This window comes from Ixodes scapularis, unplaced genomic scaffold, assembly GCF_016920785.2.
Source record: "Ixodes scapularis isolate PalLabHiFi unplaced genomic scaffold, ASM1692078v2 PGA_scaffold2__306_contigs__length_199485367, whole genome shotgun sequence".
Lineage (NCBI taxonomy): Eukaryota > Metazoa > Arthropoda > Arachnida > Ixodida > Ixodidae > Ixodes > Ixodes scapularis.
In genome coordinates, this window is record NW_024609857.1 from 23766399 (window position 1) to 23792709 (window position 26311).

Consider the following 26311-nt stretch of genomic DNA (forward strand, 5'->3'; position numbering starts at 1 on the left):
TCCTCGCTCCTTCGGGAATCTATTTCTTTAAAACCAAGCATGCCAGATGATTCAAATAAACGGCATTGTCTTTCGCAAGGAATGCGGCACCGCATGTAAAACTGCGAAAAAAAATTACGAATGTACCTCACTGCTTGAATCCAAATGAAACCACCCGCCGGTCTTTCGAACTTCGACGAACTTCGACCTTTTACCCTAAAAGTTCGAAGTTCATCGAACTTTTGACTTTTCAGGAATCGAAAGTTCGACAATTTTCGAATTCTTTAGATTAATAAATTCGAAAGTTTGAAAATTATCGAATTTCTTAGCGTAGGAAGTTCGAAAGTTCGAAAAGCCTCGAACTTTTTTAGTGCAAGAAGTTCGAAATTCTAAAAAAATCATTAAATAATTTAGTCTATCAAGTTCGAAAGTTCGACAAGCATCAAATTTTGCCGCGAAATAAGTTCGAAATATCGAAAAGCGTCGAACTTCTGTTTAATAAGGTCGAAAATTCGACTTCCGTCGATTTCTCGATATGGAAAGTTCGAAATTCGAAATCTTTCGAACCTTTCGACCCGCTTGATTCGATCATCGAAACTTCGGTTCGAAAAAAGTTCGCGGCATCCCTAGTATCAGAGCCACTTTTTCAAAGCAAGCTCTATGACAGCTTCTCAACTGAATTGTTCAAGTAACGTTGCCCCAAGTATGGGTCGCCATGTTTGAGGCAAAGAGTTATTACAATAAACACTTTTATTGTAATGTTGTTTGTTTGTTTGTTTATTATGGGGTGTCGGGAAAGGGGGAAACCAGGAGATGTGTGGGCCTCAATTAATGGGCGAGTCGCTACCTGGTTGTTGGGGAAAAAGGATAGAAAGAAGGAAGATGAAAATTAGATACAAAAAAAAAGAGGAGCTAAAAGGTCAACTTTTTACAACTAATCTAGTTTTAAATTTCCGCCCAGTTAGTTATCAACATAGTTCAGAGCCTTTGGTTAGGGAGCGAAGTGGAAGCAAATCACAATCTATCCGCCAGCCCAGTGTCACGAAGCAAGCGCAGAAGAGCGCGGAAGGCTTTCTCCGCTGTTGATCTGGTTCCTCTGGGGTTCAAAAGTTCTGTAGTAGTTCCATATGGCAGGCCAGATAGTGTTTAGTGATGGAAAAGAGCTCTTCTGGCCTCTTGATGTGTGGAACAAACCAGAAGGGCATGTTCTGTGTCCTCTGGGTCGCCGCAGGTGGGGCAGTTAGGATCCGCTTTGCGACGCATCATGTGGAGCCGCATGGCAGTGTATGGGCACCCAGCCCGTAGCCTGTGGAGAAGGCTTGTCTCAGCCGTAGGGAGCTTGCGGGGAACCACGGGGGGTGGCCTCCCCGTTGCGACCCCAGGATGTTGATGCCGTTCTGTGAGGATCTCACGGATGACTCGATGAGCCTCGTTGAAGCGATCCAGTAAGAAGGCTGGGACTGGATCGCCATGTGCCTTTGCAGCCAGCTGGTCAGCCCGCTCGTTGCCAGGAATCCCGACGTGAGACGAGATCCATTGCAAAGCAACGCACCATCCCATGTCTTCAACTGCCGCTGCCTCAGACGCGACTCTCGCCAGCAGTGGGGTTGCATTATGAAGTCTCTGAAGCTGCTGAAGAGCACCTCTTGAGTCTGTGAGTACGACAGCTTTTGTTGGTGACGAGGTGTTCTTAATAGACTCAAGAGCAGCCCAGATGGCAACGAGTTCTGCCGTGGTTGACGACGATACAAAATATAGCCTGCCCGATATATCATAGCCCATTTCTGAAATAGTAATCCCTACCGTGGCAGTCCATCTGGTGAGGTTAATTGAGGCGTCTGTATAAACATGAATCCAACCTTCATACACTTCGTCTATGCGCTTAAGAGCAATTGAGCGAGCAACAAACCCTGGGACATTCGCCTTGCGCTGTGGGATTGGGAGCGTTGCATGTATCTCCAGGGGAGGACGCCTGGAATGTGGTGGTTGAGGAAGGATAAATTCGCTAGGAGCTCCAACCTCAAAGTCGAATCGTCTTGCTTGGCGCCCGAGGTGAGAGTTTGGCCGGGTAAAGAGATGTTTACGGATTGTGTCCGCAGAGGGGAGACTGCTCATACGAGCGATGTTGCGCAGCGCTCTCTCTTCTAGTCTCAGACAGCGGCCACTCTTCCGCTGCAACAATTGTAGCCACGTTCTCTGCTGAAGGAGGCGGTCCCAAGCAGCTTCGTAGTGCGGACCGGTGCAAAGTATCGATGTCTCGAATTTGTGCCCTTGCAACAGCCAGTAGTGGTAGTGAATAGAGAAGCCTGGACATGATGAGCCCTTTGTACATTTGGAGTAGTGCACGTTGGGGATGCACCCCAGGAGGAGCCTCCAAGCTGTCTAACGACACGTAGCAGTTCACGGCAACGTTGGAGTCTCTTGCGTACTTCAGGTCTCCATGTCACCCGATCGTCGATAATAACGCCGAGATACGTGTGGACTTTCACCCTTCTAACTGGCGTTCCAGCGAAATTTAGTCGTAGGGCATGCTGTGGTGCTCGGCCTGTGGGTCGGTAAAGGAGTGAGGCAGTCTTTCCCGCAGATAGAGTAAGGCCTAGTTGCGCTATGGCCAGTGCAGTAGAGTCCAGTGCCACCTGGAGTCGATTACGGATCCCTAAGTCGGCAACGGCCAGGCGGCGCCAGCAGGGTGAGAGCCACGGTTACACCCTATCTCGTTTTAACTTGGCAAACGGTGAACGATAAGCCCGTGCCGAAGGCTTCGAAATGCGCGACGTATACGAGCGCAACGCACACATATTGGAGCATGACGCAGCGAAAAGCCTGATACTTCTTCGGAGTTGAGGCGCGCTCCGGTGATACGCAGTCACGTTCCGATTGGCCCGCCAGGGCCGTAGCTTCCGCTCTACTGGCACGTTACGCGATCACGGCTTCCTGGGATACCCAGAATTTCTGGCTTCAGACACTAGGCTCAGCGGCGCCACCAGAGCAATAGCTCACGTTTGAACAGTGCAGCCGCCACTGCCAGGGGTACACAATATTTCTTGCTTCAGTCGCTAGATGGCGCCAAACCAAACAGCATTGCGGGTGGCCTATAGCGTTCCTTGGGGACCCGACACACCACAACGCAACATCATTAGTGTAGATTGCCATGCCTATTCGAAGAGCTCGATTCTTTGCTGGAAGACATCGAGGGAGGACGCTCATGGCAAGATTGAAAAGAAGAGTGCTTAATACACTTTCTTGGGGTACCCCTTGAGCAATATGTCTAGATGTGCTAGTAGCATCTGGCAATTTCACGCTCATGGACCGTCCAGAAAGAAAAGCCTCAAGAAAAGATAAGAGTCTGCCACAAATCCCAAAATGCTTTAGTCGGTGGATGATGGTTGGATGTGGCAATGTATCAAATGCACGACTGATGTCGAGGAACACGCATTTGCCCTGTAGCCTTGGCTTCTTCTAGGGTTGAGGCAAGGTCTCCTATTGCATCCGCAGTGCACCTCTTGGCTCTAAAGCCAGCAAGTTCGTACGAGAAGGCACCCACTCTATCCAAAGGCCAGGTTAGACGTTGAAGAACCATTCGCTCAAGAACTTTTCCCAAGCAACTTTTTAAGGAAACCGGCCTGTAGGATGAGGATTTTTCTATCGGCTTCCCTTGTTTGAGTATGGGAATTACTATCGATTCTTTCCATGCATCCGGAAATGCTCCTGTCCTCCATATGTCGTTGAGCTTTTTTCTGGGTGGTGTATAGGATCCACGTTCCTGAGCGACTGGTAGGTTATGCCATCGGGGCCCGGAGCGCTTTTCTTTCGACAGTGAGGGAGTGCTTGAGTGAGCTCCTTTAGGGTGAAGTCTGAGTAAGTTGCCAACGATGTCTTTGTCTTGAGGTTGACTAACCTGGCTTTGCGGTGGATTTGTCAATCTTTCTTGGTATTGATGTGGTGGAATAGAGCAGCGGGAAAATTCATCCGCTAATAGCTCTGCCACTTCCGTCATGGACATACCAGATTTGATTGCCAACCCTGCAATAAGGTTTCGTGGAACCTTCGCGCCGGAGAGGGCTCGAGCGATCTTCCAAGCGCGCTTGCCTCCACCTGAACCACCAAGCGATGCGCAGTCCTGGCTCCATTGCCACCGCTGAAGTGCCTTGGTGTGTCGCCTGAATTTAGCGTCAATTCGGTTGTAGCGACTCCAGTCCTATGAGGCGTTGGAGTGAAGCGCCCTTCGTTGTGCCGGCCGTCGGGCTGCTCGTAGGTTAAGCCTTTCAAGGTCAGGAGAGGGGCTTGTAACTGGAACTGTGACGGATCGCGTTGAAAGCCGCAGGCACTCCGCAATGCATGTAGTAAGGTCATCATAGTTGCTGCCTACAATGGCAGAAGTGAGGTACTGGCGGAATAGGTCCCAGTTAGTAACTCTGCAGACCTTAAGGTTCTTTGGAGGTGCTCTGGGGTGTGTTAACCTGATGGGAACATGATCGCTCCCTCCAGTGTTCGGTTGGGCTGTCCACAAGGCGACAACTTGTGACGATACCCACGTTATGTCTATTGTGCTGGCGTTAGTTCCACGTCTACAAAATGTCTTCGACCCGTCGTTAAGAGCTCGCAGTTTTAGGGCTGCCGCAGTGTCTTCGAGCTGTCGTCCCCTGGCGTCCGTTCGGGTACCGCCCCAGGATTCATTGTGTGCGTTGAAATCTCCACATATAATAAGCTGTTCTCGGCTACGTTTGTGAATTTCTTTTATCACCTTTGCGTCCCATACGCCATGCGGGGAAATATATGCAGAAATAACCGTTGTAACGTGCCGGCCAATTGCGATTATCACCCCGGCGTATTCTGCAATTTCTGAAGACAAGTCCGAAAGATCAAGGGGGGCATGGTATACATCGTCACGGACCAATACTGCAACTCGCGATCTTCCATCGGTACTTAAGAGTTGCACCGTGATGAAAGACACAGGGAGACAGACGGGCCTCTCTTGGGATCACGTACGTTTCTTGTAGAGCCAGTACATCTCTTCATTCAGTCGCAAGAGTTTGGCGGAGAACGGGCAAACGTGTGCGTAAACCATTTACATTCCACTGAAGGATAGAAGGAAACAATGGGCTACGTCTTTCTCTATGTGGAGTTTTCTGCTGTATTCTTTGTGCACTCTTTCCGGGGTTACTTGTTTGTTGGCAGCGTTGGTCATTCGAGAGTCCTGCTAACATACCCCAAGAAGAGGAATCATAGTTTTCAGAATCGTCGTGACTGCGCGGGCCCATAATGCCTCGATGTTTTTCAATATAGCAAAGGCTATGTTCGCAGCTGCTCTGATTAATGACGTCCATCCAGGGGCTTCGCCAGAAGATGCGCTTTTGTCCTCAGCGTCTCCCTCTTGTGTGGAAGAGCGCAGTCGTGTTTGTGCCGGTTGCTTGGGTGGTTGCTTCGGAGATTCCAATGTAGCCGCTGCGTGCGCACCGTTCCCAGCACTTCCGTGGGCTGCTTCTGTATTAGGAGGCAAGGAATGGGTGCCTCCAGTTACAGACGCGTAGGTAACAGCTCTTGACTTCTAAAGGTGTTTTGCCCGTTTACTCAGTATCTCTGGCTGGGCATCCTCTTCGCCAGACCGAGATGCCTTCTGGCCCTCCAAGGCTGACCTGGCCGCACGAAATCCAATCGAATTGGTCTTGGAGTAAGTGAGTATCTTCCGCTCTTTGATCCACTTCGGGCAGGCATGTGATGTAGCCTCGTGATCTCCCTTGCAGTTGACACATCTCAGTGTCGGTGATTGACACATGGCATCGGTTGCTTCGTGGTGTTCTCCGCATCGCTCGCAAGCCATAGCGCGCGTGCAGGGGACCTTCTTGTGACCAAATCCGCCGCAGTTGTGGCATTGGAGCGGTTTCTCCTTATAAGGCAACACAGGGTGACGAACATACCCCAGCAGAACATAGTTTGGCAGCTGACTGCCTTGAAATGTGATTTTCACAACGCGTGACTTTCCAAGACGTCCGATGTCGGCGATCTTGCTCTCTGAGCGGAGATTATGTTCCAGCTGTTCTTCTGTAGCGTCCATGTCAACGTCCCGGATGACGCCAACTGTCGTGGGCCCAGACAAAGCTAAGTAAGGTCGAACCGGTATACCACATAAGTCCGTGGTTTTCAGAAGCGCCTGTGCAGCTTGTTCGTTCAGAACTTCGACGGCGATCAGGTTGAGACGGTCGTTGTACCGGACCTGACAGGCAGATTCCTGACATATGCCTTTCAGTGCTTCCGTAAGCTTCAGGCTACTGAGAGATGTTAATCTTGTTTCTTGATTAACTGGCACGAAGATTATGGTAAAATCATCAGTTTGTCGCTTTGATGGACGTACCGTTTCCGTGCTTGACCACGAACACGTCCTTTTTGTCATTTTTATGGTGACGAGATTCCATTCCCCAGTAGAGCCTTCGCTGTCCACGTCAACAATCTCCGCGGCGGAGGGCGTCGATGAAGACTGCGAACATGCAGGATCTTTGCAGTCCCGGGCTGGCTCCTGTTCTGACCTGCCTGCTGAACGTTGTCCAGCGGGTATAATGCTGCTTATCTCTGATGTGGACATACCTTAAGCTCGGCGGCGTGCCGCGGCCTGCGGATGCCCTAAATGCTGATATCCACCCAGGAGATCTGGTCCAAAGGACCAGTAAAAAACGTTTCCAACCCAAATTTCTGAAGAGCTTACTGATTACCAGCTGAACGTTAGGAAAGCGACGAAGAGAGAAAGAAACACACTGCTGGACTATCAACCCTTTGTTTTATATACACTTCCTTTTCCTCAACCCAATCCTTAAAAGGGTAGCTTCTTCTTCTTCTTTCAAAGCTTATACTTAAACTTCCTTTTTCTTCTCACGGACCGTGGTGTTCTCCACCTCTTCGACTTTCCCCATCCCAAAAGGGTAGCTTCTACTACTTCAGTCGGAGCTTAGACAGAAACTGCTTTTTTTTCTCACGATCGGTGGAGTTTTTGTCTTCTTCGACTTTTGGATCTTGAAAAATGTCTTTCTTTTTGTCTTTTATATTTCCGGTGGTGTCACCCTCGTTTTTCTCGGTCGGATCTTGGAGTCACAGGGTCCCAACTTGGTTCATCCGAGGTGCCGCTCTCTTCAGATACATTTTTTCTTTGGGCAAGAGCGCAATGGAGGCAACACTGACGCATTCTCCCTCCCCCTCCTCAATGGCCAACGCCTCAAGGAGCTCCCTTCCAAGCTGCTTTCGGTGTTTTGCTAAAACGGTGACGCTTGCGAAATCAGGAGCACATTTGCAGGCCCGACAATGTGCCGAGAGGTGGCCCGCCGACGTTAGTGCGGTCACAGAGGCTGCATGTTCTCTGGTGCGGTCGTTGATGCACCTCCCCGTCTGTCCTATGTAGCTTTTGCCACATGACATAGGGATCTTGTAAACCACTCCTTTTTCGCATGGGGCGTAGGGTGTTCGATGCGCAGTGCTGCAGGTCGTCGTCCCGTTCTGGGCGGTTTTCCGGTTCACCCTACGGCACATGGCGTAGGCCTTGTTGGGGGCGGAGCACACAACGTGGACGCCTTGTCGGCCGGCGATCTTCTTTAATCGATGAGTAATGCCGTGAACATACGGGACCACTGCGAAAGGCGTTGGGGGCTTCTTTTGAGTTGTTTGATTCTTCTCAGGATTTTGACGTACTTGCCTACAAAGCTTTTCACATACCGGTACGAGGAGGGTACTCGAGTACCCAGAATCCTGGAGTCGACCCAGCTGTCCTTGAAAGCAGCGCCCCACCTTATGAGGGCAGGACTTCTGTAGCGCCGAGGCTAAAGCTCTGGTGGCCAACCCCCGTTTTACGTTTTTGGAATGTTCCGAGGTACACGGAAGGAACCCCTTACATGAACGGGGTTCATAACTCCAGCACACGTGGGAAGGTTGAAACTCCAATGAGAGGTCTAAAAACCGTATGGAATTGTTGACGGGAAGTTCATGGGTAAAAGCCAATCCGTGGCAGCTATGTTCGAAGCTGCGCATGACCACGTCTAAGCACCCGTTACTCTCCTCATCTGCATCAGAGTTGCTTAGTATGAGGAAGTCGTCAACATACCGAAAGATGGCCTCGATGCGTTGATCCTTTAACTGGTGTTGAATGTTCCTCCCGCACGCTGCTAGGAATAAATCGCTCAAGTAGGGGGCCACTCGAGACCCGATGCACACACCGCTTCTTTGTAAAAATAGCTGATCCTGGTGTGACACCACCGTTGCAGAAAGATATGCTGTCAGGAGCTCCAAGAAGCTGTCAAGGTTCATCCCTGTTGAATTTTGAAACCCTTGAAGACCCTGCTCCTCTATGGTTTCTCGGAGGACCTTGAGGAGAGCCGCATGGGGAATGGAATAGTAGAGGTCTTGGATGTCCAAGGAAAAACCTGATACAATATCAGAACCCCTCTCCTGAAGAAGGCGAATCACTGCCTCGGAGTTTGGTATCCGGAAAGGATCCTTTACTTCAACTTGTGATAGGTTTTTTGCCAACCAAAGTGAAACTTGCCCTTGCCAGGTGTGTTGCTCTGAGACAATGGCACGAAAAGGGACCCCTTCTTTATGTGTCTTTGCCGAGAAGAACACACTTAGGTCCCCTCGTTGGGCTCCTCTGATTTTTGTCACTAGCCCACGGCTTTGTTCTTTTTCGAGTATCTTGAGTATGGCTCGTTTTGCTGGTTTGACTTGAACTTGAATCACTTGTTTGAAGTTCTTGGCTAAAGTTTTTGTTGCTCTGTCTCCGGCTCAGCTACAGGCCATCACCATTTCTGAAGAGGTAGAGATTTAGCGTCTCTAGCTTGGCTAACTTCGTCGTCCTCCCTTTATTGTAATAACTATGGTTTGAGGCTACGAGAGAAGGTTAGCGCAGCGGCCGACAGATGGCCTGCCAATTTGAATAAGGTTGAATAAGGTATATATTGCTTCACGATGCTATTCTTTGAATTGCTGCAACGCTCTCTAGAAAACAGTTTTCCCGGTGACTATATTGTTATTTGCCAACGCAAATGTGTGTATCAGCCTGGCCCTAAGCCATATACGTAAGTGACATCCGGATTCAAACGCCAGGGAGGCCTGTGTCAAGCACGTGAGCGAGCGTGCTTGCGCAGCGTTATGGTCATTGTTGCTGTGCCAAACATCATGATGGAATAACTGAGCGAGGGGCAGCCGCGACGCTCGCAGGACTGTGCGGCGGTCGGACCGCGAAGGTTGCTGTGGCCCGATGGCGAGCCATTGAACAAGCACAATGGCCAAGAAGTCTTCGGCCGGGCGTTCGGCTCCCGCCCTCCCACCCAAGGGTACGGGGGCCGCCCTGGGAAAAGGGGCCGCACGGGGAAGAGGGGCCGCGTCTCCTGGCAGGGGCGCCGCCTCATCTGGCAGAGGCAGGGGCAGGGGAATGGACCAGGACAAACTTACCGATCGCTTGGCACCGCCTAAGGAGAAAGACATCGAGCGCAGTAGGCTCCGGGACATCATGGACAAGAAGGTAGTGGTATGGGACCACATGATGAACACTGAGGTGGAAGACGAGCGTAAGGCAGGACTCGAAGCGTTCAAGCGCCTCGGCGACGACGAAATGGCGATGGCAAAACGCAACTTGTCCAAAAGTAAGCTAAAGGAGTTGATCGACCTAAAGATACACTATTTCGATCAGCTTGCCAACGCTAGAGAGGAGGAAAACCGAAAGGAGGGGTTGCGGCGTTTCAGGAAGGTCGGCGATGACGAGCTTCATCTGGCCAAAATGATGGGCCCTTCGGATAAGCTAGACGACATTGTGAAAGCGCGTGAAGAGAAGGACAGAGTTAAGAGAATGGAAAGCGCCAGAAAGCAGCAACTTCCCAAGGTAACTGTCAGTATGACCGATCCATACATGACTCCACAGATGCTGGCTAGGCAACAATTGATGCATATAGCCGAGCTCGAGAAAAAAGCCACTGAGAACATAGCCCAGACCGCTCACGGGATACCCATGCAACCTCAGCAGGAAACGACAGCGCAACAGCAGCAACAAATGATGGCGCAAGCCATGATGCCTCCGCCCATGCCACCTATGCCTCCTTCGATACTTCCTCCTCCCGGATTTTACCCACCAAATTTCAGCCAGTTTCAGACCATCATGCCTGGTCCGGCCATGTACGGCAATATGCTCCCACAGTTTTCTCAATACGCAGAGCTTCAGCCACAAACCCCCAACACAGCTGTCGCGTTAGACATGGAAAACAAGCTTCGCCTGCTTTCACAGCTCGAAGCGACTCGACAAGCAATACAATCGCAACCCGTAGGGCCCCGCACGAGTATAGCCGATGAAATCAAGCAAAACCTACGGAGGTTAAACAACCTCAAGATGAAACTGATCGACGAGATTCTCGGCGGGAAGCCTGCGGAAGCTCAATTTGACATCATGAACTTTCCTCCGAAACAAATGACAGCAAAATCCAGGAAAGATCGCAAGATCGTCGTTGAGCTCGTGGGGCCTGGCGGCCCGGACTACGAGCCCGTCACAGCCAGGTCTGAACCACCTGCTGGCATGCGCTGGAACAAGCAGCCACAGCCGGATGACAGATATTCGGTAACCGCCCAATCAGACACGTATATTGACGCTGTGCCTCAACCTGTCTGCCCCACGCATACCTGTCCCGCATACCAGCATTGTCTTGCTCACTCTGGTCGACAAACACCGTCAGAAACTTGCTTAGATCAGCTACAAATGGTGTTCAAGCGACCACCATCTGACAATTTAAAGCCGGAGGTAATTTGGGAAAGACCAGAAGTAAAAATGTACGTCGAGAAGTCCACGATGATCGACCATGCCGACGCGCTAAAATATATAAATGCGGACCAGCCAGTTGTGAGGGAAGTCTACAAAAGGTCCCTCACTGAAATAGGAACATCACCACCCGGATTCCAAATGATGCAACCGAACTACGTGACTCTCCTACCAATGTCAATTTTAGGCGAGCGACAAGCTTATGGGGAAACCCGGATGAGACCGCAACATGACATTGGAATTATAGCGAATCCTTACGAAGATGACCCTAGATTCGCATCTCGAGGCACTACGCTGCCGTCCAGGACCGGACCTGTCATCTCAAAAACCACTGTCGTGGTCAACCAGCCACCGAAAGAACCCACTACCCAGCCCAAGCCAGCCCCACAAATAAAAGTTGTAACGATACCAGAAACGGTACAAATGGCAGCTCCAGTTCGGACCTCAAGCGTGAGTGACGGAAATAGGGCCATCCATGAAAGCATCGAAAGACTAGCTCGTTCTGTAGACGACATGTTTGACACCTTGACCTCCAGAACACGATCTCAAAGCCGGACGAGGCGAAGACCGAGGACTTTCGACGACGATGACGACGACGAGTACGAAGACTACGAGTCCAGGCAAACACCGCGGTATGGACGGCGCCGGCGTAGTTCACGGAGGCGGTCTAGAGACGGCGGCGATGGCTACGACGAAGACGACCTGGATGGCTGGGACGACATATCATACAAGGTTCGGAGTCCTAGAAGCGGCTACAGTCGACCGAGAAGTCGAATGAGGACATCCGACGAAGATGACCTACCTTCGCTTTGGGAATGGCTGTGTAGGAGCTTGTGCAACCTCACCGACGTCCCCCGTAGCCGTTCAGACGTAAGAGACACCCGGTTCATGCAGATGGGATCAAGGATCGGAACCTTGATCGAAAGCGTCATCAGGGTTTCTCGAGAAGTGATCGAAGCCCGCCGGGCTATCCAGCAGAGCGGGCTCAGAGGAGAAGATTACGTGAATGGCATCTTCCAGGCCGAGAACAAGTTGTGGGAACTCATCGATCTTGAAGCCCAGCTGGCAAACGAGCTTGCCTACTATCGGCAGTCGGACCTCGCCTCCGACAACCCATACTTTCAAGGTCTGGTACAAGCGGAGAACAAGATACGGCGACTCATCGCGGTCGAGACACAGTTGGCGCGCGAGATCGGATCCTGGCGTAAGCAGTCGGCCGCGCAAAACAGGCCACAGTCAAAGTCTACCATCTACACGACTCTGTCTAGGCTTCCATCACTGCCGTGTTTTCCCGCCTTACCGGCGGGATTGAGGCCCTCGACAACCGCGTACGGGTCGACTCTGCCAGCCACCACTTCCGTGAGCACAGTAACGTCGCCTTCAACCACGTCTCAGTCGACGACTCCGACGGCGTCTGCGACGACGGCGGCAGGGGGCAGCGGCTCAACGACGCCTTCGACCACCACGAAGGAAAGCAAAAAGCCGAAGAAAAAAAAAAAGTCGAAGAAAAAGAAAAGCAAGTCTAAAAAGAGCGGTTCCAAAAAGAAGAAAAAGAAATCGTCCAAGTCGAGTAAAAAGAAGCGCAAGAAGGTAAAATCCAAGTCTGGCAAGAGCAAAAAGAAGAAGAAGCGGAAGAAAAAGAAAAAGAAATGACTTTTTTCCCTCCCTCGGACTGCATGTCATGGCCGGTTCGAAATCCCGTTGTACTGCGCCTTCGTCAGTGTCGACGTAATCGCTGTATAGCTCAGCGCTCGTCTTTCGAGACTGACCCGTGAACTAGCGCCACTCCCGTTCGGGTCTCCGTGCACCAGGAACTACGAACAAAATAGCAAATTTTTATGCAACCATAATAGTCAAATTCAACAAGTATACACATATATATATATTTTTTTTTTTGCACGTGATCTGTTTTTATTTGGGTACGTCCAAGGTCTTCTATACAAGGCGTTGCGTGGTACCGGCGAAAGTGCTACCACCTCCGGGCACAAGTAAAACAAGTTCATCCTATAACCCTGGAACGTGCAGTCGTTATTCTGCGGTGCCGGTTGGAATGCCTACGTGCGACCATGTTTCCTCTACACAAATGCACACGCGCATATAAAGATAGCACTGATATAAGTCCTCAAACTGGTCTGTAAGTGTCCTCGATGCACTTGTCTTTGCGGCGTGCACAACCACAGCGTGTCCCCAAAACAATTTGTTTTGTTTTTACCGCAAAGATAAGCTAGGCTTTGCTGAACGTTTATTCATCCCCCAGCCCAAACGTGACGCTGGCGCTCCGGATCAGATGCCAAAGTTTTCGGAGCTCCATTATCCGGTTCAAAAGTTATGAGCAATATACTGAAGTGTTCAATGGGAACATGGGGCCCGTTCACGGTGGTTGACACCATTCGTCGGCCGCTAATTTCTCACACTGAAACTTTCCGAAAATCCCTTATGGCTTTCGAACCCGACAACAAGCTCCGAGGCTTCGACATCTCGTCCGGACCGGTCCATTTGGGCGAAGGCAGGGTTCGGCACTGCTTACTAGTTGTTTTTAAAGCAAAAAAGAAACGCGGCAACTTTTTTTTTTTCGGTGACACCGTGTACTTATAAAGACCTTTCTTTTTAGATGCAGAAGTTACAAAAACAATAACAACCCGTCGTTCAAACAAAAACAATTAAGTTAAGTTATAATTTTTACGCTACGGACGGTGGTCCACACGCTTCCTTGTGGTTCTTGAGCGCAGCGCAGTACCACTCGAGTTCGCCGAGCATCTTGTTGATGCCCCTCACGAAGTCGTCGTTGAGTGGGGTGCCGTCTTCGGAGAGCGAATTCTGTATCTTGGCGTTGAGGCTGTTGAAAGGCAGGGAGATCATGCCGAGCTCTCCCAGGAAGGCCCGCAGCTGGATCGCCGCAGCAAGACCCGCACCGTTACCTGCGTTTAAGAGTGGACGCCACATTTCGGTTTGGCAGTCATCAACCGCGACCTTCAGTGAGCCTTGAACTAATACCCCGTAGAAGACAAAGGCCGGCGCATTACGTCATCGTTACTGCACCTTCGACCCGCCCCCAAGCGGCAACGCACGGAATCTCGACGGGAGCATAGGGCGGTTTCACCAAACACCTTTTCACATCCGGTGAGTCGCGTTCCGCCATATTTATGAAGAGCTTCCGCCACTTTCCACATTTGTTTGCATGCAGACGATTAGTTATTCACGTCGTTTTTTGTGTTGGTGAGACGCACGGCAATGGTGAATGTCTCCGTCCACGACAAAACATTTGAAGTGTACGACTGCAGGCATATTTGGACAGATATTAGGGACCTTAGCAAACCGTTGCCGTGTTCCGCGAACCACAGTACCGGAGCCTTTGAAGCATGCTTTTAAGCGCGCGCCAGGGGGTACCGTGACAGCGGGGCGCGCGCTTAAAAGCATGCTTCAAAGGCTCCGGTAGTGCGGTACGCCGAACACGGGAACGGTTTGCTAAAACTCACTCCGGAGGCATCATATACGGGGGCCATTCTGGTGTCGATGGGTCGACTACTCGAGCGCCGTCTTGCCGCAAGTACGGATAAAAACCGGCATGCGTTAAACTTCTACCAGACGATGCAGTGTAATGCTCCAAACTATACTTGGGCTGGCACAATGGATCACGTCGGAAAATAACTCGGAATAAATAATAATAATATTGTATTGTAAAAACGTTTATTGTGATGCCGCCTTCTGGCCTCAAGGCCTCAGAGTAGGCGGGGGGAAAGGAATATTATTAATAATAATGCGTGTATGTTTATACAGCCGGAGGTTAGGCAACCTCAATGGGCATTTGGGGTCTCAGCTGTAAATGAGAAATTTAGTCTCTAACGTGCACCACGCAGTAGTGATATCCGCACGCCGGTACGATTGTCATCCAGGTCGAAACGGGCAGGGGTGGGGATTGAACTAAGAATCCCTGGGTACAGCAGCGCGAGCTTTCGCTCCACGTGCGCGGAGCTGGTGTGCGCCACTTTACTAGTGACGACGTCAAAGGAGCCAAGGCGCAGATCTAGGTGGTATAGCGTGAACACGCGCCACAAACACCCGATTACGTTTACAACAACCTCCTATCGGTCAAGCAGTTAACAAACAGTTAATATCTTTTCTTGATGAACATGACATAATAAATGGAAATCAACACGGTTTCCGTGGAGGGTTATCTACAACAACGCAACTAATTGAATGTCACCATGAAATATCCCGTCATGTAAATGATCGTTTACAAGTGGACGCCATTTTTATCGATCTATCAAAAGCGTTTGATCGCGTACCTCATCACAAGTTAATTAATGTACTAATTGTCCTCTGCGTTCCTTCATTATTAATAAAATGAATAAGAGCATACCTTACAAATCGGCAGCAGTTCGTAGACATCGGTGGTACTCCTTCTGATTTGTTAAGTGTATATTCAGGGGTTCCACAAGGTTCTGTGTTGGGGCCATTGCCTTTTCTGATATACCTTAACAGCTTGTTTACTATTAACAGCAACGGGCCAGTAAAAATAAGAATGTTTGCTGATGACTACATAATATACACTCCTATAACCTCCGCGGATGACCAGATTAAACTGAATAACACCTTATCCGATATTGCGGCATGGTGCAGCGAAAATAACATGAAAATCAATACCGGAAAAACTAAATACATGCATATTACAACAAAAAGGAGTGCATTGTGTTTTGATTATGAGCTTGATGCAGTTAAACTTTCCAAAGTTGATAGCTACAAGTACTTGGGCGTGATTATCACGAGTGACCTAAAATGGAACAAACATGTGGACTATATAAAAAACAAGGCAATAAAAACACTCTCGTATCTGCGAAGAAGGCTGTTTAGGACACTTCCTTCGGTTAAGACTTGTGCGTATAAAGCTCAAGTAAGACCGACCTAGAGTACGCATCCGAAGTCTGGGATCCCTGGCACGTCACACTTTCAAGGGAGCTTGAAAACGTACAGTCACTGGCAGTGCGCTCAATCTTTTCTGACTTTAGGAGTACTACATCTGTTACGACGCTGAAACGACAGGCTGGTTTGCAGCCACTAAGAAAGCGAAGAATGTTCCAGCGCCTGAAATTGTTTTTTCAAATATACATCATTATTCGAATTGATAAATCCAAATATGTGAAGCCGAAAAGCTACCGGCTAGATCGCCTGCACCACCAGAAAGTTTTAACCGCCATTGATGCCCAAATACTTTTAAACAGTCATTTTTTGTTCAGGCGGTAGAGTTGTGGAATAAACTTCCTGCTAGTGTCGTTGCACTGGAATCCCTTTCTGAATTCGAGAATGCCATAAGCGTATTGTTTGACCTGTAGGTGTGACCCTTCTTGTGGGTGTACCTGTGAGTGTATATTTTTGGGGTGAGGTTCCCAAAGGTTGATTTTGAAAGCCGTGCTTGAGGTGTATATTTTTGTGGTGCGGATCCTGGAGATTGCTCTGAATGTTGATATTTGAAAGCAGTGTTGTATTTGATTTCCGTGTTAGTATTACCCCCTCCTGCCTTGGCCCTTGAAGGGGCTGGCAGTATTGTGAAATGAATAGATTGCACCGGTCAAACCGTGATTAAAAGAGGCCAGCTCGAAATCGTTGTTGGGGTCTGTATATCACGTGAGAAAATTAATCTTGGTGCAATTATTTTTTTAATAAAAGCATGTAAGCGTAAACGATTTGTCCAATGTCATATCTTGTTAGGGGAAGTCAGTTCGTCTGTCGAAAGTGCCAATCATTCTGTACGTACATTACTACACCTGCAGAACGAAAGCCAAATTTGCGCACCAAATTTATGTCCCTTTCTCCATCAAAACAGCGGATATTCGGCCGGTTTCTTAAAAATTCTGAGCGTACCTCCGCAAACAAATCCTTAAAAAAAAATCGTTGTGTTGAAATGTTGCAATTGTCAGAGCAGATGAGACTCGTGTAGTAGACGAACCGTTCCGAGGCCTTAGGCTGGGCACTCGGCGAGAAAGTCGGCGCGAGTTCTGACCCTCTGCGACTGTCCAGCGCCACGGCCAAGCTCGGCGTTGGCCAGTCGCAGTGGTCAGGACTCGCGTGGACATACTCGTCGAGTGTCCAGCTTAGGGCTCAAGGTATTGGGCATAAGATCGAACTATGGGAGCGCTTTATCGAGCTTGTTGTGGGCTTTACTTGTTGTCCCTACAGCCCGGCGTTTACTAACACAGCATAACAAAGAAGGTGACCCTCGCCTAGCACGGTCTGGGCACGAGCAGTGCTTTGGACGCTCGAGGAGCGGTCTTCGAATCGTCATCTTCGATTTCTCGGATCGACAACAAACAAGAAAATTTGGTTTGTTGTCCACACAGCTGAAGCATGCCACTAGAGGCGTGGCCTGTTCGATCTCCTCCCCAATAGAAAACGCAGCTATACTTCGTTTCACCTTATGCCGCAGCGAAGGCTAGAAGCGCGAGCTCATAGCGTTGGCAGCTGCTATTAATGAACGAGAGCTTGTGCCGTCGAGATGTGCCCCAGAGCAAGGAGCTCGCGCTTGTAGCCTTTCCTGCGGTACATCATAAGGTGAAGCAGAGTATTAGCGATGTGCGCGACCAAAAGCGGTCGCTGCGGTCAGCTTTCCACGATTGGCCAAACCATGGGCATATGAGCATTGTCAGATTGTCAACTTTGACGGTGTTAGTTTCGGGTTGCGATGGCTCTTAGCTTCCACTGGGCTTTTTAAACACACCATCCAACTCGTCGTCTCACCTGATGGTAAGTAGCCGGGATAACAACTGGTGACGTCACGGCGAGGCAAATCTCAGTCGTGACGTCACGGATGGAAAGCATAAGAGGGCGCCACCGAAACATCTCGGCGCTAATAGCCATACTGCGACTGAGAGCGTGCTGAACGGCCTTAAAGCTGGCCTCTGCAAACACGCGGAAGCCAAGGGAGAAGCAACCTTGCGGGCGGATTGCGACTGTCTATGGCGCTGTATGACCCATAAATCTCGCTCATCGGTGTTAGTGGTGTCGTTGCAAACCTTATTTGTAGGGGTGTGTGAATATTCGAAATTTCGAATACGGATACAATATTTTCCTCATTCGAAACGTATTCGACTCGAAAATCGCATATTCCGATGTTCCCGAATACTCGGCCAAAGCCGAATATTCGGGAGAAGCGGCGAATATGCGCAGAAACTGGGAATATATTGGACCAAGTAACGGATAATCTGCGTGCCACGCATTCCCCTATGAATGTTTATTCACTAAGAAAGGCTTATGAGGCGTGCGTTATTGGTCTTCTCCATTTCTATCGGTCCGAGGGCAGCAAAACAGGATCAGTTTCGGTATTTTTCTTTCACCAAGCCCTTTATTGTGTGGCACTTTTATAGCAATATGTGATGGAATTGCGCGTTCTATAAATTGACGCAATAAAACTCGAGAGCGAAATATAAATATACAATAAATCTCGAGTTTGTTAGCTACTATAAATGTTTAAAATTAAAAAAAAAAGCAAAAAGCTAGTTGCGAACAGAACATTGCTTCGACATCGACAACAACAACTCCTGCCACTCCCGCGCATTCAAAACTAGGGATGTCGCGAACCTGCCCAGGTTCGAGTGCGACCAAGTTCGACGTTTTCGAACTTTCAACGTGATTTTGAACAAAGGTTCAACTGAAGCTCGACTTTTGTGCGTATGCGCGAAAATTAAAAAAAAAAAAAAGCTATTTGACTCCACCTGGCGGAAGCAAAATGTACTATTTATTGGGGTCAAATGCATCACTGGTTCACATTAACTAATGAAAGCGCTAAAAACGCATATTTTCGCTTTAATAAGGTGTAAACATTGGTAACCATTTCATAAAATATAAAATAAACTACTTTCTAAATATTTTGTTTCCCAAATTCGAAATATTCGTGTAGCAGCCGGACAACACTGTCCATTAGTCGAACTTCTTCAAACTTTAGTGAAATTTCGCAGTTTTTGCGAGTGAAAGGATCTTTCTACTGGCGGAAATGTCACGGCGCGGACGGAGCGCTTACTTTCTGAACACGTTGAACAGTTAATTTTCCTACACGATAATATGTAATGAGTGCATTACTAAAAGTATCTTTAGCCTGCTGCAGCCTAGTAAAATGCAGTTGCATTGATTTATTTTAAAAAGGCAATAAAACCTGCTGTTACTTCTCGTTTTGTCATTTCGGTTTACTAGACACATATTTGATATTCGAATCGATATTCAAAGCCCGTTTATTTGTCTTATTCAATTCGTATAAAAAAATGCAATATTCGCACACCCCTTCCTATTTTTTATCGACGATGACTAACTGCGATACCCCGGCGCCATGTTTATGCTGCTATTTCCTTTTTCTTTTTTGTTTTTTATCTAAAAAAAATGAAGGACGTTTACAAAACCCTGTAACGCCGAATTAGAGCGCAGCTCTTGAAGAGGAGGAGGGAAGGGTACTGAGGGGAAAGTATGCCCTTCCTTCCCCCTACTACTCCTCCTCCCCTCCTTTACGTCCTCCTCCCCTCATCCTTGAAGCTCCTCCCCTCCCCTCCTCCTTCAAGCTCCTCCCATTATCCAAAAGACGACTGTCTTTTGGATAATGTAAAAGCGGTGGGACCGCGGCTCAAGCCTAGCTTATTGAGTGAACGGCCCGCGATGACCGAGCGCTCCGAAGGCTCGTCGCGGAACTGTCCAGCGTGCAGGTGAGCAACCCACCGATGCTGTAGGCGACGACTCCGCAGGGCTTGTGGCGGTACGAGTCCGGCGGAAAGTGGTCCATGGCGCTGGCCAGGGCGGGGGCGATGCAGCGGTTGTACTCGGGGCAGAGCACCACGTAGGCGTCGGCCGCCTTCACGTGCTCGTGCATTGCCACCAGCCACTGAGGGGGCTTCTCGTCCGGGCCGTGAAAGTGCAGCGGCTTGCGCACCTGCAGCAGGTTCTGCTCCTCCTCCGGATCTGCGACAGTGGGTCACGCACCGGCAAGTTTCTGTTAGCAACCAGATTGAACATAAAAAAAAACACATAATGTCCAGCTTAAAAAAAAAAAATTATTAGGTGGCGCAAGTCGCCGCCTCATTAAAGGGAAACAGCTGTCCATCCTTACGTAGCGTGCCTAGATTTCGGAGTGTTTCCAACTCATGGAGGTACGAAGCTTCTGGAGGCGACATGACGCCACCAGAGGTGAAGCCGGGGAGATTTCCGGTTGGAAGAGGTGCGCCAACAACGATGACCAGAACCAAAAGACGCTACTGGACAAACTTGGGCACCCTCGGGGGACTATGCAAGACGGCAAGACAAAGAGACCGGAACGTCACCACCCGCTGCGATGCTCCGGTTCCTTCGTCCCGCCATCTTGCATAGCCCCCCTGGACGCTACTAGACGGACTTGGGCACCCTTAGGGGCGTTCTTACGGACCGCGACCTGTGCTTGCGGCTTCACTTGGGAAGTTCTCGTTTGGCAGGCTAGAGCCGCTATGTCGCCTCCTCTTATTCCTACCTCCATATTCAAACTGCTCAATCGGGGTCAAGTGGTTTGTGGGCCGCGTTTGCAATAGACCAGCGTACGAAATCCTAGCACCCAGCAAGAAAAATTGGAAATAATATTCTCAGACACGGGCCCTTGTAAAAAAAAAAAAAAAACTGCGTATAATTTTTTTTTTTTTTTTTCATTTTACATTACTTTTGCCATCGGTGTTCTTTGAGATTCGTGACGATATAAGCTCTTCTGGCGTCCAGAACGCCTAAAAAGCTGTTCTTGCACTACAACATGTGCAAACGGTTCTAAAAAAAAAAAAATGACTTTTTTTTTAAAGCGCTTTTTCCCTTCGCGCCCTACTCTATTAGGGCGCTAGCATAAACAAACATGGCGGCCACCATGGAACAGAGCAGACACTGGGATATACAAGATGCGACGGGGAGGCGGCGTAAGCGACTGCAAACGTCCTTGTCCCCAGCTACCCCCTCTACCCTCGTCGCTACTGGACATCGCATGCAAGCGCACACGCGCCCAATATGCGCCGAAGGTGTCCGTCATCTAATTATTTTAGATGCAAGTTCCCTATGTTTACCTAGAGAGCCCGAATTTAAGAGAAGGGGCGACTCAAACCATGAAGAGCGTTTGCAACTTACTAGCGAACGTCTTCTGGGCGGATTGGTCGCCAGTGCGGATCCGTTGCGCTGGCAGAAAGGTTGCAACGCTCGTAGTCGACCAACAACCTCGTCACCTCCTCACCGCTCGTATTGCAAACGCGGCCCATAGATCACGTGACCTTGACCGGCCAGTTCGAAACGCTATGAAATTCAGGCACACTATATTGCGGAGTGGTTAGCACACCCGCCCGGAGAGTGGAAGGCCCAGGGTTCGAATCCTCCGAAAATTTTTACTTTCGGTGGTTTCGTAAAATATATATACAAGAGGTAGGGACATTGTTCGCACCTCCACCAACCTAAGGTTGAAGCATGGGCTAGCTGGTATGACATCTTCGTGTGCGCTATTGTAACATTTTAAAGATGTCCACCAACCTGTAAGCTTTTAGAAGGACTGATTTATTTTTGAATTAACATTGATAGTTGGCTGAACGATGGCGGTCTAAGAACTGACTTCTTCCTCCACTTTTTCCTTCACAAGTTTTGGCCTGACTCAGGCCGAAACGTGTGCGTCACTACATTGTACATTTCCTAAAATTGGTGTATTCGAGGTAAAAAGAATTTTCTCGGGACCGCTTTATAATGCGTCAGGAAATTCGCGATACTTATTAATTAGTTCGCCAATTATTTAAAATGACGAATTACATTTTTAATTAGTTAAATTAGACAGTTACAAATAAAAACTTGCTGAGCGTCATCGAAAACCACTAAATCAGTGCTTATCAGGAAAACTGAGTGCGTGAGAAGCGTAGTAGTGCGCTAAAGTTACCACTCGTGAAGCAGGTACAAGGCTAGCGGTTGCGATAAAGCCGCTCGCGCTATTTATTCCTCTCTTATCAGAGCCACAGCCTAGTACCTGCAACGGAACCGCTGTAACTAAAATGAATTATGTGCTACTAGAACGTGCTAATCGGGGGCACCAACTTAGGCGATAAGGTTGGGGTTCCCACAACTGTGACGCGCTGTGCACATGACCAGCTCGCAGCATAACAGCATTGCATTGTGCAATCAACACATTTGTTCACGTGCGCGCACTATCCCTCCAACCAAGCACGCAGAGAAGCATATGCAGGCCGTAAAATACAGTGAAAATAAATTCTGAAGAGGTCTTTTGTCGTCCGTATTCAGGTTATATTCGGAACCATTCTTCCGTCCTCTTATCGCCACTTATCTTTAAACTATTACTTTGGAATGTTTAGCCTCTCTCACCCCTTCTGTAAAAAATACAGTAAAACATGTCGGCGGGCGCGACAAGTTCCTGGAGTGTTAAAAAAAAGAAAAAAAGAATATCTCAAATGTAAAAAGAAAAAAAAGTGTTTCCGACATTGACGGATTCGTTTCTCTCGGTGGTAAACAACAGTTGTTTCCGAGAACGATGTCACCCGCCCTCACTGTCCACTGCATGCAACAATCCAAAATATTTTCAGAACTGGCTAGCCATACAGACTATTCCGATAATCGCCTCTTATGCGCTAGCCATTTTTGTCTACGCATGGGTTATGGAACGCATCCTGCAAATGCGCAATAACTTTCTGCTGCGAAACATCAGACGCTACTCGTCACTGCATTTTTTTGCTCGGGTGGTAATCTTTGGAAAGCTATATATAAAAAGCATTAGGAAGCAATGGTAGTTCGCTGTCGGCCGTTGGTGCAAAACTCTTGCTGGGGGATATCATCTATAACTCTTTCACGGCGTGCGTTCCACACCCATTGAGACGGTTGTTGTTGGCAGAAAATATATAAGCGGCAGCTCGGTCTGGGCGTGCGCAGTGAGTACCGCTCAGATATGGCGTCCATAAGACGGCACGCAGACGAGTCGCCTGCGAACCGCGTGAACGTACCGATGATGGTAACCAGGTGTCCTCTCTTCTGCAGCTGCCCGCTGACGTAGGTCTTGAGGCGTTCGGCCATCCGGGCGACACGACAACTGCCCACGAACAGGACCACTTTGGCGGGAGGCATGGCGACGTCCACTCGACGGCGGCAGCAGGACAGCAGGGGAGCCACTCTTCACTCGCGCTGCTCACAGCTGGTCTGAACACGGCCTGCCAAAAACGGTTGACGTCGACCTCTTATCGAGGGCTCCGCGGAATAATCTCGGAACCCGAGTCAATGAATTACGACAATAGCTATGTCACGGGAACAGACAGTCAGCAAATTCCCCTTTCATTTATGACAAAAACATAGCAAACTCTCCTTTCAGTCATGACAAAAACAATATTGTACCAATCACTTGATTCTGCAGCTTTAAGCCTATTGGCAAACACTTTTTTGTGCTACTCAAGATACTTGAGGGCCTCGCCATCAAATACACGTTGCTTGCAACTGTTTTTTTTTTTTTTTCTGTTCCTTTTTTTTTTTTTTGTGATTGAGCGTTATAAACGAACCATGAGCGAGCATATTTGTGAAAAATCACTTGATGGGCATGATCAGCAAAAGAATCCGTTTCTGTTTTGTTCGCTGGCAAAAGTTCAGTGTTTGTAGAGTTTGTGAGGCTAGGCGACACTGGATTATTGGCACGTTGGCGAGCAGGGTTAGTTGGGCGTCCTTCTAATGATGAACGATGATCCAGTTCACAGAAAAACAACTAAACATTCATGACATTGAAGGGTGACTCAATCGTGATTGTTATCTATCAGACCCTCCAGTGGCGGACACAAGTCTGGACGAAAGATTTGTGGCGGAAATTTACAACTAAAAGAGGGCTACTGGTGGAATACTCCTAAAGAACAAAAAAAACTTTCCTGCGATTGGAGATTTACAATAAATGAAGCATGCTAGTCCTGGAATAAGTAATAAGAGTATATAGGTGACTTCTTTGTATTGTTTTCATTATTAGAAGAAATAAACGAAAAGGGATTTATACAACAGGCAGAGCCGGCACTATAGGGCTGGATGACCTGGCCCGTCGCCCAGGGCGCCATCAAAAGGCGGCCGCCGCGCCCCCCCATTTTGAATTTTCTTTTGCTTTTTTTTATTTATTTGAACACGGTTCCCGACATGGACGCTATCAGTGCACACCATTCCAATATTTGCAAGTCCTCAGAACAGCGCACGATCTCCTCAGCCGAGCAAGCACATGTTCGTCGCTTCGGAAAGCTGTGCCACTATACTAACATGTTTACTAGCAACGTGGTATCCTACGTAGTAGATAGGGGCGTGGAGAAAAGAGGGGGAGGGGGGGGGGGTGCCAAGGCCGGAGTTCGTGCAGGGTACTTGATGGTGTAGGGCCAGCCCTGACAACAGGCATGCACGTACCGGTTCTTTGTAGTGATCTCCCCTAGGCGCAGAGTTGCACGCTATCACCGCTGCTACATTTAGCTGTTCCTTCAACCGCAGACATAAAATAAGGACCTGTAGGTCCGCCTAAACTAGACTGGTACCATTTTCAGTTAATTTCCGATCGGCGCGATGCAGTTATGACTTAAAAACCAAACCAACATACCAGCAGTAAAAGAAAAAAAAAAGTAATTTTTATATTTATTTTAGTCTTTATATTTTGTCGGGGGTTTCCTGTATGAACACTTGCGTTCCGTCTGGGAGCCACCTGCGTGCCGTGTAAAGTTCATAACGGGACTGAATCTGACGCCTCAAAGTATCTTTCAACCCACGGCCCGTCACATGGATGACAATAGCGACTGCCAGCCCTTCTTCCCGTCAACTTTCACTGATTTGCTTCCGCCAACTTCGCACAACAGATCCACGACGATTCTGGCACCTTTAAGCAGATCAGCTCAATGTCGGCGTTTGTATTCACTCCGGGTGGCCGAGCAAATTAAATCAAAATACAAGTTTGCGAGATAGGTGTCTGCATAAATCCTTACGAGGTTTAACTAGCACCTACTGTTTCGCACATGGGCAACGCTTCGTGTCCTGCGCATTCTCCGAATGGCAAGTATTCCCTCTCAACCCCCCGCAAACCTGAAAGGCCCACGCGACTTTCAAGCTTCAAGATGCCGCGACCCTCGGAACATATTGTAACGACTGCATCCTCAAATTTCACCCCTGTGTTCTAGCGCAATCGAGAAACCAAAGATTACAGCTACGGCGAGACACTTAACCGGTGCACATAAGTGGGAGAAAACGTTTAAATCTCCGGAGTGCAGTGTGTGGTACGTGCTTCTGCGCTTCGCAGTGCTTACCTTCAATTCCCAAAACACTGGAGCTCTTCGAAACTAGACGGTTATTCTTGAGGGCTTTCTTAATTGCTAGGGCCGAAACAACTTGAATAATGCGTCATTTATAACTGCTAAAAGAAAAAAATCTTGTATTCTCGATCGGACTGTGCCGAGATATACTTCTTACCTACGCCGTGCTTACCTGCAATCTGAAAGGTCTCCGAAATAATCGTCGTGAAAGGCTTCGTCAATACTATCGTGTGATGTTTTTTTGGTATAATTGTTGTCGTTATTTCTCGCGGAGGGTCCCGCGTTAAGTTCGAGCGCCCACTCCGACAGCGTGTCACGCGTCGTCTGTACGTGAAGCACGCGGCAACAGCGAAGCCCTCGCTGACGAATGCAAGAGCCCCGCCCACAAACAACGACCGTTATTGAACGAACACAGACTGGCACAGACGGATCGAATCCAAGCAATCCAAACGGGGCTTCTCTGCACAGTTGCCGTGTACAAGGTCAGGACCCTCCCACTCGCGACTTGGCGCACATGCCCTAAATATCGCTTGTTTTGATTTAATCAGCTTTCCGGGAACATGTTTCACCGCGATCGAAACACAACGGTCCGCAGGTTCTTCAACGCATGGCGCTGGTTTTTTCGTGGTGTGGCAACTACGAAACCGTTGCCTCATCAGCGAGTTTCTTAAAAGTTGTGAAACGTCAGCTGGTTCTAGGAAACCGTTACTCGACGGCATCGTTCGACCGCCAACTAGAGAGCATCTTGGCGAATTCTGCCAGATAGGCGGAATTATTGCCGACATAGCTAGCCGGCATTGCTTTCGGCTTCTGCCATATAGGCGACATTATTGACGACTTCTGTCAAATAGAACAAAGTTGCAAATCTGTCAAGGCATTTAAACATGATGAAAAACAGCTTCAGATAACAGCCACAAAAATTGAGTCAGGTATGCGCGGGGGTTAGTGCAGGCGCGGAAAAACGGCCGCAAACAAAGTGCACAAAGAAGCACAAAACACCGTTTGTGACATGTACAACGAGTGTCGTCTACCGAATACCCCTATCTTGTGGAAGATCCTATGTCGGTCGGACAGGAAGGTGTTTGAACGGCAGGCTGAGAGAGCACGCGTATTCCCTTAAAACAACGGTAGGGGACTTCTACTGCTACATCGCAGAGATAGCTCTTGTCTCCCCTCTTTTGATGACGTAGCTGTTGTGGGCAAACACCGGGAGAAAATGACTCGAGAGATAATTGAAGCGTTCCTTATATATTCGATGGCAGACAGATGTGTCAGTGAG

The 26311-nt window shown here is 48.8% G+C and overlaps 3 protein-coding genes across 4 annotated transcripts in view; 1 reads left to right on the forward strand and 2 right to left on the reverse strand.

Moving 5' to 3' along the window:
* Positions 1-5527: 5527 nt before the first annotated feature.
* LOC120836903 lies at positions 5528-6392 on the reverse strand. Its single transcript, XM_040206000.1, has 2 exons — positions 6332-6392; positions 5528-6279 (listed from the first exon to the last, which is right to left on the reverse strand). Exons 1-2 carry the CDS (start codon positions 6390-6392, stop codon positions 5528-5530), a joined length of 813 nt encoding a protein of 270 aa, XP_040061934.1.
* A 2996-nt stretch (positions 6393-9388) lies between these two features.
* Positions 9389-12412, forward strand: LOC115325258. The gene has a single exon (XM_040499344.2). It carries the CDS (start codon positions 9389-9391, stop codon positions 12410-12412), a length of 3024 nt encoding a protein of 1007 aa, XP_040355278.2.
* Positions 12413-12644: 232 nt separating this feature from the next.
* The window catches only part of LOC8044002 (FMN-dependent NADPH-azoreductase), a 48921-nt gene continuing 35254 nt past the window's right edge, over positions 12645-26311 (reverse strand). For both annotated transcript variants that reach the window (XM_040499341.2, XM_029985942.4), the window contains exons 2-4: positions 22726-22929; positions 19454-19693; positions 12645-13677 (exon numbers count right to left, since the gene is read on the reverse strand). In XM_040499341.2, the coding sequence (XP_040355275.1) occupies positions 13439-13677; positions 19454-19693; positions 22726-22846 (600 nt within the window). In that variant the 5' untranslated portion in view covers positions 22847-22929 and the 3' untranslated portion in view covers positions 12645-13438. The remainder of the gene's footprint in view (positions 13678-19453; positions 19694-22725; positions 22930-26311) is intronic.

Excerpts from the sequence above, each read along its gene's own strand:
- LOC120836903 (XM_040206000.1), bottom strand. The coding sequence starts at position 6,392 with ATGGAATCTCGTCACCATAAAAATGACAAAAAGGACGTGTTCGTGGTC. Across the intron at positions 6,280-6,331 it reads CGTGGTCAAGCACGGAAACG|TTAATCAAGAAACAAGATTA; the intron begins GTACGTCCATCA and ends TCTTCGTGCCAG.
- LOC115325258 (XM_040499344.2), top strand. The coding sequence starts at position 9,389 with ATGGACCAGGACAAACTTACCGATCGCTTGGCACCGCCTAAGGAGAAA.